The following is a 16263-nucleotide window of genomic DNA, read 5'->3' as shown; positions in this document are numbered from 1 at the left end:
TTGATTACACAGCTCCTAGGCTCTGTAAGTGCCATGGCAGAAACCGTCGGAGCCCAGGGAGGCATAATTAGCCATTTTATGTAACCACTAATTAGAGTTTTTAGAATTGAATTAAATCAGTGTGATATGGTTGGGGCTTTGATGTGTGGGAGGAAACTGTTTTATTCTACATTTCAAAGCAATATCCAGGAGCATTTAGCATTTCTAAAGGTTGGCGACTCCCACTATGAATAGCCAAAACTCCCAGTGTGAAATTTTCAGGGATGCAGTTGCTGACAGTGTCACTTGGTGGCAACTTCATTTGTAAGTAAAATGAAAGACTTTGTGAGTGTCATATTTTTGAGACTGCCTGCCAAGTCTCAAAAAAGTTGTTATTGTCTTATTTCTTGAGCAATAGGATGAAACCATACAGGAAATTGAAAAGTTTCCTTACCAAGTAACAATTCCATGACAACCGTCTGTTGAAGAATTAATGTGCTGAGTGTGCCAAGTACTCTTTATCCCCCTGATGTATACCCAAAGGCACACCTTGCATTGCGTCTGATGTAGTTTGGATTGGATGGGGGCCTCATCATGCTGATTAATAATCATAGGTCTCACCTGGGCTGGAGGCTGTTTGAGATTAATTTCCTTTCTCCTTAAAGTGACCCCCCCCCCAAAACACACACACACACACACACACACACACACACACACACACACAGTCTCCCTTCTACTGAGCCTATGAGTAGGAGTCGAAAGGCAGGATTCTTTGTGAGGTTATGTGTGGCTTGGAACAATTCACTATTGTTGCCTGCCTCTTCTCTAAGTAAACAAACAATCCTGGTAATTGCTACATAGCTTTCAGTTTTCCATGGCTCTCTGAAGGTTAAAGCCATATGGGGGCACTTGCTTGTGTGTGTGACCTTGTCCCCTTAACTGTGCCATGACATTCAATTTTGCCTCCCTTAAAGACTTGTTCTGAAGATTGAGCTATTTTATGCAAATGACTTCAGTCTTAATCGCCGCCATATCTGTGGAGTGAGCTAACTGTGGCCAGTTAACTGTGCCACTTTCCACGAGGAAGACAAGATTCGGTGGCTGTGGCTGGGCTGTTTCTGGTACTCTGTGTCCTCCTGGAGGCAGAAGCAAACTGCCTCCATCCTCTGCTGCTCTGCCTCCACCCTCATCCCAGATCCCCCTTAGAACACCATGGGATGTGTGGTGTGCATCAGGCGGTGGCTGAAGCTTCAGAATCTACTAGGGGGAAAGGCTTTGCTTGAAAAGAAATACCCATCCTAGAGACAGTAACCACTCACAGCTCCTCAGCAACCCTTATCCAGCTGCCAGGGATGCTCCAGAGGTAATTAATGACTCAGGCCAAGAGCAGTTAGTCTGGGAATGGGAGTTGAACTCATTGGCAAACCAGGTAAAATGAGGCGGGCGTTTTCTCTCCTGGTCAACAGTGGCCTGTAGCTGTACATCTTGAAGCGCTGTGTTCCTGGAAGGGGATCATTGACTTGTCCCAGGTGTCTGAGCCCTGCAGAGCCTCACTCACATCACAGACTTGGATAATGCTTTATGATTTACACGTGCACGTTCAGGCTTTGTCACACGTCCCTGTACCATTTTTCCTAACCTGAGACCCACCAAGTAAACCCACATATGCTCTTCTCTGGACCCCTTGTGCAATAACTTTCTACCTTCCCAGGCAGAGGCCCTTTAATTAATAGCTCTACATGGAGCTGTTGATGTTTTTATAACTTCCTTTTCATAAAAGTTAGCTTACATTTACCATGGTCATTATCATAACCTGTCATTTCCCATATGTGTGTGTGTGTGTGTGTGTGTGTGTGCGCGCGCGTGCATGCGTGCATGCGTGCATGCGTGTATTACTGTTTTTCTTTCAAGTAGGAGTTGTGTGTTTTATAGGAAAGATGTGACTTTAGGGGAAGACTCTCCTTGGATCGATCACTGGCTCTCAGCTTGTTTTAGTACAAGGTGGAAGGAGAAATGAATTGCACCCTGTAAGATGCTCTACCAGCAGTGTTCCCCAGGCTGTGTAGTTTGGTGTACTCTGATCCAGCCAGACTGGAGTAGGATGCTCTTCAGCACTAGCTGAAACAATGGTGCTGGTCTTCCATGAGCACATCTGGACTATATGTTCTGTTACTGAATAAGCATTGTACCAGCAGTACTGCTTTGTTCTAGATAGTTCTGAAAATCTTCATTTTCTCTACCCTCTGTGAGCTTTCTTCTATGGTGAAGTCATGCCTTCATGCCCTAAGATAGGTACATGGCTTTTTTTCTTCCTTTCTTTCTTTCTTTCTTTCTTTCTTTCTTTCTTTCTTTCTTTCTTTCTTTCTTCCTTCCTTCCTTCCTTCCTTCCTTCCTTCTTTCCTTCCTTTCTCTCAGCAACTATTTATTAGGTGCCTCTCGTTTGCCAGCAGCCAGGGGGACAGAAAGGACTGTGGTCCCCGCACCCCAGGAGCCTCTTCAGAGCCTGGTGCTGGATAATCACCCAAGTGAGCATGTGACTTGGTAGAGCCAAGTGTAGGCAGAATGCAGGCAGTGGGCGGCCAGGTGTGAACTGGAGGGTCAGCCAGGCCTCTCCAAAAGAAGGGTGTTCAAACTGAGAGGAATTAGCCGAATGGTTCACGTGAGAGAGTGAGCCTCAGCAGATACACCGGGCTGGGCTCAGGTCCTGAGGCTGGAAAGAACCAGGCCCCAAGGAACTGGAACAGCTGGCAAGACTATATGATCAAATGGAGGATTCTGTGTTTTAAAGTTCAGGGGATACCATGGGAGGATTTGAACAAGAAGGTTACGTCAGCCTGGCTGCTGCCCTACCTGAACCCAACACATACAGGTCCTGTCAGGGGCCAGTATGACAGACCTTGAGGGTTCTAGGTTTGCCTGTGTTCTCTCCTACCTGCCTGTACCCCATTCTGGCCTCCACAACAATTCATTAGTTTGCGACCCAGGGAAATTGATTTCTTTTCCTTTCTTGATATCAGCCTTTGCTGATAAAGGGAAACATTCTGACCCCTTCAGGAGTTGCTTTAGTTTCTTTTAAGTGCATCCTCACAGAGTTAAGCGTCAGGATAATGTGTCTTCATTAACTCAAACGGGAGCCCTCGCCTGAGGTCATGCCCTTTCTGGAAGGAGTCCACCCTGCCTTACTAGTCTACTTCCTGACTCCTCCCCCACATCTTAGATGAGGCCAGAGTTGGTAACCATGGTGAAAGGAAGGTCTTGGCTCTGTGTGGACCAGGGCAGGTGAGGGAGCCTGGAGATGTTCTCTAGGTTATCCTCTGTTGCTGTGAACTGGGAGGATCCAAGGACAAGCAGAGCTTGGTGGCAGTAGGATGCACGGATGAACAGGAGAGAGTGTTCAAAACAGCAGAGCAGGTCTGTCTACTGGACAAGATGGCTGCATTACTGTAAGCGGATATTAGAAAGATCAAGTCAGGGCATAAGAGAGTGGCTGTGGGTGAGAGCTGACCAGGTGGAAAGGGAGCATTTGGCCTTATGTTTCAGGAAGTGTTCCCGTTATGTTCAGAATATTTGGGGGAGGGGGCCATTCCTCCTGACTCAGGAGCTTATCCCTGGAGATGGAGAAGAAGGGGGTGTGTCTTGATTGTTAAGGGATAACTTGATGTAGGGATGGAAGAAGGAATACTAGAGGAGAAGGAACAACACACAGATCGAGCTAGTCAGCAAAGCTTAATGAGGGCAGGTGGTGTGCCCCAGTTGAAGCCATCTCCCTAGAACCGCTGAGCAGGGTCTGGTGGCTGCTCATTAGATATGGAGGCAAAGCAATGGGGTACGAAGGGCCTGCAGAAGGAGGGTAAGGGTGTGACTGACTGTCCTAGAGAAGAACAGTCAGTGTTCTGGAGAAGGTGCCAAGCCTTGGAATCTGCAGGTCAACCAAGAGTCCAGCTATTGGCTATCAAGGAGAGAAGATTCTTTCGTTCTTTGCCCCCATATCCTGACTGTACCTCCTAAGGTTGGTTGTCTGCCAGCCAGAAGGCCAGTGGGAAAGGAGCACAAGCCAGAGCAGAAAGGAAGGGAGAGCACTGTGTGCTGGAAGCTCATTGAGTGGCAGTTGAAAGCCCTGGGAAACGGGAGGAGGAGAAAGACTGATAGACTCGGCTCTGAAGCCAAGCTAATGTTCTGAGAGATGCCTGCTTAGTTTCATGTTTAGTTTTTAGAATCGCCCCCTTCCTCCCAAGCAGGCTGCTTGCCTTTCTTTTACTGGGTGGAAAATCCACAGCTCTGAGAGATTAAACTGCCGTGTTCCAGTACACAGCTGGTGGGTGAGCAGGCAGCCTAAGGGGCAGCCCCATTCTGCCCACAGCAGGTGAGACTTGGGTGGGATGGCCTGGAGGGAGGTGCTGGCCCTCCACCCTGTGGCTCTCTAAGCTTTCCTTTGACTGAGAAAGGCACGGAGATGGTGGAGTTTAGAAACCACTGAAGGGCCACCCAGTTTTACTTACCCAGTGCATGTGGTGCCCACGCTGGGTACTGTCACCACTGCCAGCTCATAGAGTCATCAAAGCACTCCTGATGCTCACATTTTGTAGATGGGACTTCAAAGAGATCGCATCGCTTGACTGAGGTCCTGGAGCTAGGAAGCGAGTCAAGTCTGTGTCTGTTTATAGCTTCACCCTGGGAGATGGTGGCCGGCGCTTGGATTCCTGATTGACAAGTGAGCAGACTGAGATTCAAGAAGGCAAGGCGAGGAAGGGGCTGATCACAGGTGGCTCAGCTTGGCTGGACTCCAGGCTTCCTGTGGCTAGGCTTGGGCTCTTGATGGCCAAAGGCTGTTAAGTGATAACCTGATAGGGAGAAAGGGGGCTGAGGGCTGGAGGAGAAGTGCTACAAGTGCCATCAAATGGAAACCAGCCACCAGCAGAACCAAGGAAAGCAGTGAGCTCTCTGTCATAGCTCTGCAGCCTTAGAACTCCTGAGCAGGGTCTTCTGGCTGCTTAGAAACTTGGATACGAAATGGATGAGTGAGTGCATGGTGGCCTTTGGACCTAACTCAATAATTACTGTTTCTTACATATGTGCTAATTAGGGTAGAGCTGAACCTTGTTTCCTTCCTATTCTTTGGATTAGGGGACCTTTCATCTTTTTAGCTCTTGATCACAATGGACAGTGAGGAGATAATGTTTTTCCTTGAAGAATTAGCGCTCTAAGATAAATTCCTAAGTCACAAGTTGAGGCATCTAGGACAGGGCGTGTAACCCCTAGGCACAGGGTCTCTTTAGTAACGTTTTTTCTCTTCACTTTGGAAGGAACAGAATACTACTTCTAGGCTCTGGACTGGTGTAACTGTGTGCAGATGAGACTTCAGGCCCAGTTAGGGCTCCCAGTTTGAAATGTCTTCTCTGTAGCTGGGGTCAGGGAGCCAGAATCTCCTCCCACGTGAGGGGCAGGGGCGTGGCCTTTGCAATTCCTTTGTTTTCCTTCCCACTTATCTCTGGCTCTGTTTGCAGTTTTAGGCTCCAGGACCCTGCAGGGTGGGAGCCCTGTTGAGGCTCCAGCAGCCCTGGGAGAGCAATTCAGAAAGAGGTAGAGCTGTAGAGCTTTCTCGATCGGAATGTACTTGGAAGTGCTTCTAATTTATTTTTATTGCAGAGCAATATTAGAGGGAAGTGGGGAAGAACCTAGGACCTTGTAACTAATAAATCACCATTGCTGATGTCCCCTGTGGTCCCGGCCCTTCCATAAGTTATTACATCATTGCAATGGTTCTATAGTTCCATTGGCTGCCTGCAGTCCCATATCCTGCTTGTTAAAGTCTCCGTTCTTTGTAATTGTCATTTTGTACAGATCTGTGGTATTTTCTTTGACTGACTGAGTCCTGTCTTCCTCCAGCTATTTCTTCCTTGGCTGGGGGGAGGTGTTTACGTGGCTGCTGACTTCTGTTATCATAGGCAGCGAGGCAATCATGGTGGTTGTTGAGTTTTAATTATCGAAGATAAATTTCTAGGAGTTTTGGATTCTCAGAGACTAAGAAAAAAAAAAACAAATTGACTTTTGGAAATGATGGCCAAATTGCTGAGTAAGGGATTTCCTTGGGTGTTGTTTCTATAACCGACAGTTGGGGGTGAAGTAGACATTTATCTAGGGGTTGGTGTACTACTCTACAGCCAAAGCCATAAGGGTAAGAAAGCTGTGTTCAGGAAATAAATGTCCCAATGTCCAGGTCTCTCCCAAACCTTCTTCCTCCTGCTGAGTTGGGGTCCAGCTTGCGAGCTGCCTCTCAGGCACCTGCCACACTTGTTCCTGGCTGAGTGATGCATTTGGAGGTTTGGCTTTTGTGCTTACCCCATATTCTATAACAGGGACCCCAGAGGAGAGCTGCCTGTTGTTGGTTTATCTTTCAACCCTTTGACTTTGAGAATTAATCTCTCCTTTTTCTCCTCTTTACAGAGTCCTGTTGAAGAGTAGTGTCTCTGAGTCCTCCAAGGCCTTTAGAGCTAGTGGGTGAGACAGCACGCGGAAGGACAGCCCCTGCTCCTTCATCAGACGAAGCTTGCCATTGCTATGGATACCGAATCCACGTATTCTGGATATTCCTACTACTCAAGCCATTCCAAAAAATCTCACAGGCAAGGGTATGTAAGCGATCCGTCATGCCATCCTTCTGTGTACAAGCGCCTGTAGGTTGGAAGGGCTTTCTGTTAGAGAATCAGGTTTCCACCAGCCCACCAGAAAGGCTGAGGACGTGGAAGGTTCAGTCACTGGTGCGTGAGAAGTCAAGCTGTAAGGGCAGTTGACATGCTTGGGGAGTCACTAATACTGCCAATTTACGTTTTATAGCTGCCATTAGAGTTGATGGCCTTAATTTCTCACAATTGGTTTTAAATTAAAGTTTCCCTGGCATTGGAAATGCTTCTCATTTCTAAATACTTCTTATAGGTATCTGTTCTCTCAGAGCTTTACCAATACTGTAAGTGAAAGTTAAAAAGCAGGTGTTAACTTGCTGCTTCACTCGAAGCTGCTGACTCGTTGGCTACGCATGCGCGTGGGTGCACGAGTGCACGCACACAGGCACATGCTTGCTTGGCCTGGTACCTGATTTGTCTTTAACTAGTCTTCCAAGTGAGTCAGGATTTGAAAACACTGTCCTGAGTAATGGGGCTAAGTTCCCCTTCCTCTGCTGAACGAAGAGACCTGGGTGGCTGTTCAGGGGACCAAGTGCATTCCGAGGGGCAGGATGCTGGATGAGTGGAGAGATAAATGGATGGACAAACAGATAAATGATGAAATGGGTGGTACTCTGCAGGGTAGGAATCCAATGGAGGTGTCTCCTCCTCTGTGAAGTGGGTATAGGGATTCCTCCTTCTAGAACGGGTAAGGGTTGAATGAAATCTACATGGGAAATGATTAACTCAGTCCCGGGAGGAGGCCCCTCTCTTGTAGCTGTGTTAATGCTATTCCCAGTCTTGGTATTTCAGCACCTTTGTTCAAAGGTGACAGCTGACCCCAGCTCAGAGGCCCAGCTGTGGCCACAGCTGTGTGCTGTGTGGAAGTGGTGGCTGTCCTGATGTTTGCTTCTCTCAGTGAGCAGATCACCATATAAGTAACTGTACCCAGAGTGAGATCTCAGAATAAGATGTGGGTTTCATGGGCTCTGTGTGGGTGGCCACACCTGGAAAGAAGCCCGCAAGTGTTTCCCAAGCTGCCAGGTGTGGCATCTTCAGGAAGGGGCTCTTGGCAGTGATGACTGATGGATGGGAAGTTAGACACTTAAACTTTAGTTTTCTGTACCAATTTGTACTTTGTAACTTTTTTAAACATGAACGCCATAAGGGACAGGCACCTTTAATCTGAGCACTTAGGGGGCAGAGCAAGCAGACCTTTGTGAGTTGGAGGCCAGCCTGGGCTGCATAGCAAGTAGAAAGTTCCAGACCAGGCAGGCAGGGCTACACAGTGAGACCCATGTCTTTAAGACAAAAATGTGAGTGGAATAAAAGGGTAAAGGAAAGCTCTTTAAAGATAACGCTCTTGTTTTAAGGAAGTGTTTTAATGCCATTGTTTTAAGGAAGTGGGCTTCTGTCTGGTTCTTTTGGAAACTTCACTTTATTTTCTAAACATCCCTGAATTGCTTGTGTGCTTCGCTGGATCTTCAGTGAGGACAGAAGGCTCTGGGTGTGGGTGCTTCAAGAGCGGGGGAGGGGAAAGCCTATAGTGACATTCTACAGCCCCGATTCCGAGAGAGCCCTGGTTTTAAAAATAATCACAGATTTCGATCTGTAGACGAACTTGACAGATTTATTATAAAATACCAGAAACAGCTGTTTTCAAATACCTGCTTTTTAGACCTAACTAGAAAAAGCAGCTGGCTTACTGCGGTGTTGGACTTCCTCTTCCAGATGGTATGAATAGGAATTCGGGTTTCCTCTGGGGCTGGGGCTGAGCAGGAAGGATAGCTTGCAGAATTCTGAATGGAGCCAGCTCTGGCTTCTTTCATCGGCACACCCACCAAGACTTGCACACTTCCAGGCCCCTTGCTGCTTCCTGCTGCTTCCCTGGACCTCCTGGGGACCCAGAAATGGATTCTCTAGTGCTGTTATGGGAACTGTAAGAGACTATAACTTTCAATTAAGATGACATGCAGAACGCTTAGTTCTGTCTTGATCCCTTGTGGAAAGTACTTGGCAAATGTGAGTCGGAGCTGAGGCTTTTAATCAATTGATCAAGGAACGTTGCAGCGCGCCTGCCTACCGGGAGGAGCGCTGAGTGGGGCTCCGGCTTCTCTGCAGTTGAGCAGGGAATATTGCAGAGTGCCTGTTCCAAGTGGAGCAGAGTGAGGGGGCCTGAGCTGTGGGGCTGTGTGTGCTCTTGGTGCATCTTTGAAGCCCCTGTGCCTCCTGGTGCATTTGAGGGAGGACCACAGAGGTCATAAGAATTCAGGGGGCAGAGGTTGTATACACTCACAGTAAGTAGGTGCTGTGGAATGCATAGCCTGGGCAAGAAGAGTGTCCATCAGTGAAGGAGCCCTCCACAGGCTTGAGAGCTGGCGGTCTCAGGCATTTCTTGTCCCAGGAGGGCCCTGTGAAGGCTACTCTGCTTGATGATTTGTGGGGAGTTTAAATGGAGGAGTGGGAAAGAAAGGGACTTGGTCTTTTGGTGATTTGAGCACAGCTCCGACTCAGAAAGGAATAATAATGTAGTGCCTGATGACACTGATTGTCTTAGAGGGTTGGCCGCTTTCCAATCCTGTTTGCTGACAAAGAGGTCACTGATGCCTGCGGTCCCCAGAGAGTGTCCAGTTAGCTTTGTTGAGAGAGTGTAGAGACTACAGCCAATCTCGTCTGACCCGTAGTCAGCAGCAGCTGGAAGCAGTAAGCATCATCTCGGGAGTCTCCCTCTCCCGTGCTCACAACAGTCCTAGCAGAGCCGGAGTTGGGAGCTCCCGTTTTATAGGTGATGAAACTGAGGCACGGGGAGGAACAAGGTTCCCAGATACTGGCAGGCCAGGAAGACCCTCTGCAAGACTCAGGCTTGTGGGCCCTTCGGAAGAGAATGCCGCCTTTGAAAGGGAACGTGACTAATGTGCTATAAAATGCATTGTTCTAAAGGGCTGCCCGGGCAGTGGCAGATTCCGAGGACTCTGAGCCTGTTTGTTCCACCCTCAGCGGGAGGACAGGTAGTGAGTGGGTGGTGGGAGAGGAGGAAAGGGAGGAGTAACAAGGGGGGGCGGGAGGGGGGCTGGGAGAGGGGGTGGCTTTCCCCATTTAGAAACAGACAAGCAACAGAACAGGAGGAAATGGCCTGCCCAGGAAGTGCTGACTGTAAGTAGGGACAGTGTGGGAATTGCAGGCATTCCGGCTGGGGCTTGGGGGGTTGCAGCAGCCCTCCAGGGCTCAGCTAACAAATTACCTAAATAATGATGCATTTACCTGCGCACACGGTTGCCTCTTGCATGCTGCAACTTGCGCTCCCCACCCTCTCATGCATGTGTGCGTATGGTGCACAGATATACTTATCTTTGCACTGACAGAATTATCTTTGCACTGATAGACTTATCTTTACTCCTGTGGGCCGAGGAAGCAGGAAGACAGATTTAGCGATAAAGACGAAGATTCCTAGGGCTTCCCAGAAAAGGGCCCCCAGGTGATCCTGACCGCTTAGGCAGTTAAATCTTAGCTGTGTCCTAATGCTCCATTTATTGACTTATTAAACCATTTACTCTCCCCTGGACTCTTACTTATTTCTACACTCTTCGACACATCTTCATCCTTGGGGAACCCTCTCCTAGGATAATGGGCAGCCACAGATAGATGTCGCTTAAACTTACATCATCCTTTTGCTATCCCAAGCTGGCCTCAAATTCTGTATGTCACCAAGGGTCACAGGTGTGTACCAGTATGTCTGGTTTATGTGGTGTTAGGGATTGAACCCAGGGCTTCAGCAATGCTAGGCAAGCCCTCTACTGACTGAGCTATAGCTCCCTCTCCCTGTTCCTGCCTCCACAGTTACAGGGATGAGTGTTTAGGTATGTTCTGCAGTCAAATGACCTCTGAGAGGTTTGTCGTTCTATAAACTAGAAAGCACTGGATGGATGGATGATCAGCAGTGTTGTTCTTGGACATCACTGCTAAGTCCTGGTCTGGCTTGGAGACCTGCCCAGAGCAGTCACTCCCTTCCACAGTGAGGTAATACAAGAGCAGCTCTCTTGGTGCAGCGCTGATAGGACCCTCATTATTCTGGGTTACTCTCAGTCAGGATTGCATCCTGCCCTATGTCCATGCAATACTAAAAAGAAAAGCTTGTTTTTATTTATGTGTATGGGTCTGTGTAAGTGTCTTCAGGTGCCGAGGGAACCCAGGAACAGGAGTTACAGGTATTTGCCAGTCTCTGGATGTGGGGTGCTGGGAACAGAACTCAGATCCTCTAGGAGAGCAGTAAGCACTCTTAACTGCTGAGCCATCTCTCCAGCCCCACTCTGTTAATAATGACACACTGTGTGTTATGGTGCTACACACCTAATTGAGCATCCATGATTTTGATAACCTGTGATTCACGAGGCGTTTTACATACACACAAACTTCCCTGAGTAGGAATCCCCACAGCCGCCCTAGAAACATGGGATGGGAAAGTCTTCCTGAACAACTCTTGCATCACCTGCATCCTGATGACCTGGGGTGCTGGTGAAAAAATGTAGATTCCTGTCATCTTCCTCCCAGACAGATTCTCGGAGGGCAGGGCCACCCAATCTCTGCAGCCCTGGTGGTTTGTCTGCACCAGGGGTCTGAGAAGTGAGAACACGGGTGTAGGGGGCAGGTGCTGGAGGATGGAATGTCCTTGGCGTCCTATACAAGATGCTCTTACCTGGCTTACGGCAGGGTTACGCGGGGAGCTGAGAGGCAAAGCTGCCCAGTGTGGGCTGTTCCCATCTCAGTGCCCTTGGGTCCTTTAAGAACCCAGCCGGGTGATCCTGGAAAGAGCACTGCAGCCATTTTTAGTCCTGGTTAGTTTCCGCCTGCTTTTCACCCCTGTGATGTTCAGGAATCAGGAACTGGCACAAAGCAAAAGGGTTTTGTTTCAGTAGAATCTTTGCTGTCACAGTATTTGACCTGTGGGAGTTTTCAATAGAGAACCAGGTTAGATAAGCATGTGACTAGGCTGGTGGCCAACATGAGTGACAAATGGGGGATCCCAGGGGAAGTGGAAGGGGTGGGGATCATTCCAGGGTCATCCAGCCGGCTGCAGGTGGAACCTGGTGAATTAACAGTTCTGGACCTAGCCTAAAATTCACTCAAATCTCCCACCCTGCTTACTGTTGCTCACAGAGAACACCCTTTGGGGTGCTGGTTTTGGACAACACACAACTAAGGCTATCCATGGTCACAGCCAACAGTGACCTCGAAGGCCTATTTCCTAACTCGGAGCAGTGAGACTGTATAGGGGGGTGAAGATGAGGGCTAGGAATATTGACCTTATGAAATCTCCAACTTATGAAGATTTAGGAAAGGAAGGGGGCCAGTGGGGGAGGGGTGAAGAAGGGTGAACATAATCAAAGTACATTATCTTTATGTATGAAAAGTACCATGGTAAAATCTCATTGTCTTATATAATTATATATGCTAGTTTTTAAAAATGAAATCGTTCCTCAAAGCAATGTCACATGGCGGTTTTGAATAGAAATGGTGGCAACAGATTTGGGATCGGTTCCTGTTCTGCTCCTTACCACAACTTTTGCAAGGTGCTTGACCTCTCTGTGCCTTAGTTTTTCTTATCTGAGAAATGGGGCAGTAATACTGGCCTCAGAATTATTTGTTAAAATTGAATGAAGTCACATACTCAGCCAAGTGCTGCGTGAAGGGGGCAGGGCAGGAGAGATTGACATCATTTGATACAGCTCTGGGTGAATAGTTAGATTCTCTGCTTATTTTACTGCCCCCCTCCCCACCTCCCCCAGTTACCTGTCTGGGAGCCATACACAGCTAACCAGAACACATCTTTGTCTAGTTATCTGGCTAAGAATGGAGTTATTGTCATGGAAACATTGTCTGCCACAAACCCTTTGTTCCTTGAAATAGTTATCCTTTCCTAGTTTGAATAGTGCCTTTCCTAGGGAGAGGTTCCCAAGATAGGAGTCTGACAATAGATCTGCCATGCAGTTTTAGGGGTTCATTGTTGTTGCTAAGTAGTAGGTTAGTAGGAGATAAATGTGTAGTGGGGAAGAGGGTTTGGTGGTGGGCCTATGGTGTGCTCATGGCTCTTTTGTGTCCTTCTCTCCAGGACATCACACTCTCTGGGATAGAGATATCACACTCTCCTTCACAAAGTTCAGACCCCATTTTTTGCCATTGGCCAAAGATGGCTGCTGTACATTGGTACTCACTCCACGCCTCTGTACTGAGCACACGCACTCTCCCTGTGTATGAGGAATCATGGCCCCCATTCTGTTCCCCACAAAGGAAAACTGAGGTCATCAACCTGTGCAAAGTCACACATAGGAGAGCTGACTGTCTGACTTTGCACACAAAATGGGAAACCTTGGGCATGAGGACAAGTAGGAATGGGGAAAGCTGATGTCAGGTCGCCAAGGAGACACACTGGCTTTGGCCACTGCAGGGCTGCCTTGGTGCCCCTCTCCTTTACTGCTTATTGACCAGCTTGTGACCTCTAGGGCTCGGCCACTGTGGCTGGTGCCTTTTGTAGTTTTAAGACTCAGCAGCAGGGTGTCCTCCCACTGTCTCTGGAGGAAGACCACCCACGAAGTTCCTCTGGTACAGAGAGAGTACAGAGAGCCTGCTTCTCTTAGGTGGCCTGGGACAAGCACACCCCCGGGAATGTTTTGTTTCACCTTCTTTGTTTCTATGGGTGTCTTTGAACACAGTCAAAACCCACAGAGTGGCTTTTCATGTTGAATTTGTAAGAAAGACAAGTACAGGATTCTCTGTCCCGGCTTTGGTTTTCCTTTCTTCTCTTCTCGTCCCAAACTGTAGAGCGATATCATGTCCCAGATTTTTTTTTCTTTCCCTTCTTTCTTTTTTTCAGATTGAAGTTTAGATATGATACAGTATAGTGTTTGTCCAGTAAAACACGAATTAGTTTAGGCAAATGATAACCAAATCAACTGAGTAATTATTACAGTGAAATGTGTAATAATTTCTAAAGCAAGGCTTTAAAGCAAGGCTTTCTAAAACAAGGCTCTGAAAAATGTGACCGTTGTTGGTGGAGGAGTGGCAGTCTTTGTTTTGAAAATAGTTGGGAAATTTAAGACACTCTTACTCCTGGCAGGCTGTGGGGATGGGTAGGCATGGATGCGGTGTGAGGGGTGAGCTAGAGAGTAACTAACCTGGCATGAGTTTTGGTGTCTGATTATTGGATTATTTCCCCCCAGGGAAAGAACAAGAGAAAGACACAAATCACCAAGGAATAAAGATGGCAGAGGGTCAGAAAAGTCTGTCACCATCCAGGCTCCTGCTGGAGAGCCCCTGCTGGCAAATGACTCTGCCCGCACAGGCGCAGAGGAAGTTCAGGTAAGGCTCAAAGGCGCTGCTGTCAGCCAACTGCCACTCAGCCTGGGCTCCCGCCTGCGTGTTCCTGTCTTGTTGCACTAAGTTCTCTTGGGTTTTTAATCTTCGTTTTTCTAGCATTTTAATGAGTTTATCTATTTCCCTGGCTTTCTTGTTGGTCTAAGCACAACACGTCCTACCCTTGAAGAGCTAGGGAGTGGGGCGATCCTTTCTGCCCTGTGATTGGTTAGCCTCCTTTGAATGGTGTTGGAAAGAAGCCAGCTTGACTGATGACAGGTCAGAAAAGGGAAAAGTTACAGGCAAGAGTCCCTGGAGACTAATTCCAAAATGGAGCAGGACTGGAGAGGGCCGGAAACTCCCTCAACAACAAACAACCAAAACAAAACAAAACAAACAAAATAAAACAAAAAAAACCACAACAAAAACAAAACAAAAAAACCCAAAACAAAAACAAAACAAAAAAACCACTGAACCAAAAAAAACCAACAAAAACAAAACAAAAAATGCACCATCAGGGAGTGCTTAACAATGACTCCAAGAGCCAGCCCAGGACTCGGTATAAGAGAGAAATCAAGGGCTTGGCATTCAGATGGCAAGCATGGAAATCTGGTGACTGTGATAATACTGAGTCAAAGATGGGGCAGAAAGGAGTCCAGCAAACTTTGGAGTTAGTAGCGGTGGTCTTTGGGGTACACAGGTTGGGACTGGACAGATCTGGAGACTGGATTTCCTCTGTCAAGATCCAGCAGCTTCTGTGGTCCAGCCTGCAGCCACTCAGGACTGTGGTCCAGCCTGCAGCCACTCAGGACTGTAGGAATTTGGGGTTGCCAGGCCTTGCATGTTTTAGTAATATTAGCATTAGGACTTCAAGCGGAGTCAATCAGTTTTAAAATATCAACACTTTATTACTTAAAAAATAAAAGAAAGTTGTGTGGGATTGCCTTCGAGTCCCAACTGTTTGGCAGCCTCGTTGATTTAAATAAATGTGTGAGCTAGACTCAGAAGTATGTTTGCACTGCCCCCCAACCTCCATCTCCTGAAATGTTACATGCCCAGCCTTGCCTCATATAAACAAAGCAATGAAGGAATACACAGCTATAAAGATACAGGAACAGAGATAAGCATGTATCCATGCACACCTGTAGGAACCCACAGAGAGGCATTTGTAATCAGTTAGGAAGACTGAACTACAGTCCCTCCAAGGATACAGATGCCACTGAGACTCATAGCTGTGCTTCTGCACTGAATGTGGGGTTTGTTCAGTGGTGAGCAAATTCCTCTAATGTCGTCGCGCTGCTTGCTTTGGTTCTAGGAAGGCAGATGGATGGATAGATGGATGGATGGATGGATGGATGGATGGGGGATGGATGTGGTCAGTCTTAGGACTGGATCATTCTTAAAAGCTTCACAGGTCAGTTTCCTCCTAGAAGTGTATTCGGGGGTGCTAGTAACCCACTGTGAAAAGCATTTCTTTCTTTGTCCCCTGAGTCCCCTGGGAAGCTGTTGCTGCTTACAGCAGGATGGTGTGATGAGGAAGCCTTGGGAGGTTGTGTGTTTCAGCAGCTCTGTCAACTTGGTAATTAAACTTTTGTTGTCCCCAGCTTCTGAGACTCTAAGGGATGAGACTCATCAAGTTCAGATGCATTTCCCACCCTCCCCAACCCCTGAAGACCTCAAATTTGAAAGAAGCCTTTGGATAGCCCTACTTTTTTAGACAAAGATGTACATACGTCCTTAAAATGAACAGAGATTTAGTTAGCAGTGCACTGGCAGGAAGTTGGACGCACAGCTGAGTCAGAGCAGTGATATTACACAACAGAATGTCAACATGATATTAGTAATGCTTACTTCAGCAGGGATTTATCAATCGCATGTGTAGAATCCAGCATTTGTCTTCTCTGAGACAATTACTGTGAAGCCAACTGTTTTCTATAGCCTGTGAACTCCAAGTTGTATGACTTTTGTGGTGTGTTTTCTCTTGTCGATGTACTTTTTAAAGGAGATTGACCTAAATTTACACACATAAACCAAATGGTTCTCAAGGGTATACTTTGGTAAATTTTAACAGATGAGCCCACACCTCTCAGCGCAAACCACTCCTCCCTCTTCCTAGTTGTTCCCTACCCCCACCCCCACCTCTGCAGGGCAACTGCTGTTTTGATTTCCATCTCAGTGGATTGGTTTTGCCTGTTGTAGAATTGAATATAATTGGAATCATATGAGTTTTTCTCCACTCAGCAGGATGATTTTGATATTTATCCATGTTCTATGTGAT

The 16263-nt window shown here is 47.4% G+C and overlaps 1 protein-coding gene across 4 annotated transcripts in view; it reads left to right on the top strand.

Moving 5' to 3' along the window:
- Window positions 1-16263, top strand: part of Vangl1 (VANGL planar cell polarity 1) — a 51162-nt gene that overhangs the window by 1345 nt on the left and 33554 nt on the right. For all 4 annotated transcript variants that reach the window (XM_006501395.4, NM_177545.5, XM_017319549.2 and 1 more), the window contains exons 2-3: window positions 6424-6608; window positions 13853-13991. In XM_006501395.4, coding sequence (XP_006501458.1) covers window positions 6538-6608; window positions 13853-13991 — 210 coding nt within the window. In that variant the 5' untranslated portion in view covers window positions 6424-6537. The remainder of the gene's footprint in view (window positions 1-6423; window positions 6609-13852; window positions 13992-16263) is intronic.

Source organism: Mus musculus, chromosome 3 (assembly GCF_000001635.26).
Source record: "Mus musculus strain C57BL/6J chromosome 3, GRCm38.p6 C57BL/6J".
In the NCBI taxonomy this organism is placed as follows: domain Eukaryota; kingdom Metazoa; phylum Chordata; class Mammalia; order Rodentia; family Muridae; genus Mus; species Mus musculus.
Note: the sequence above shows the minus strand (reverse complement) of the source record. Positions and strands in the feature narration are given on the sequence as shown.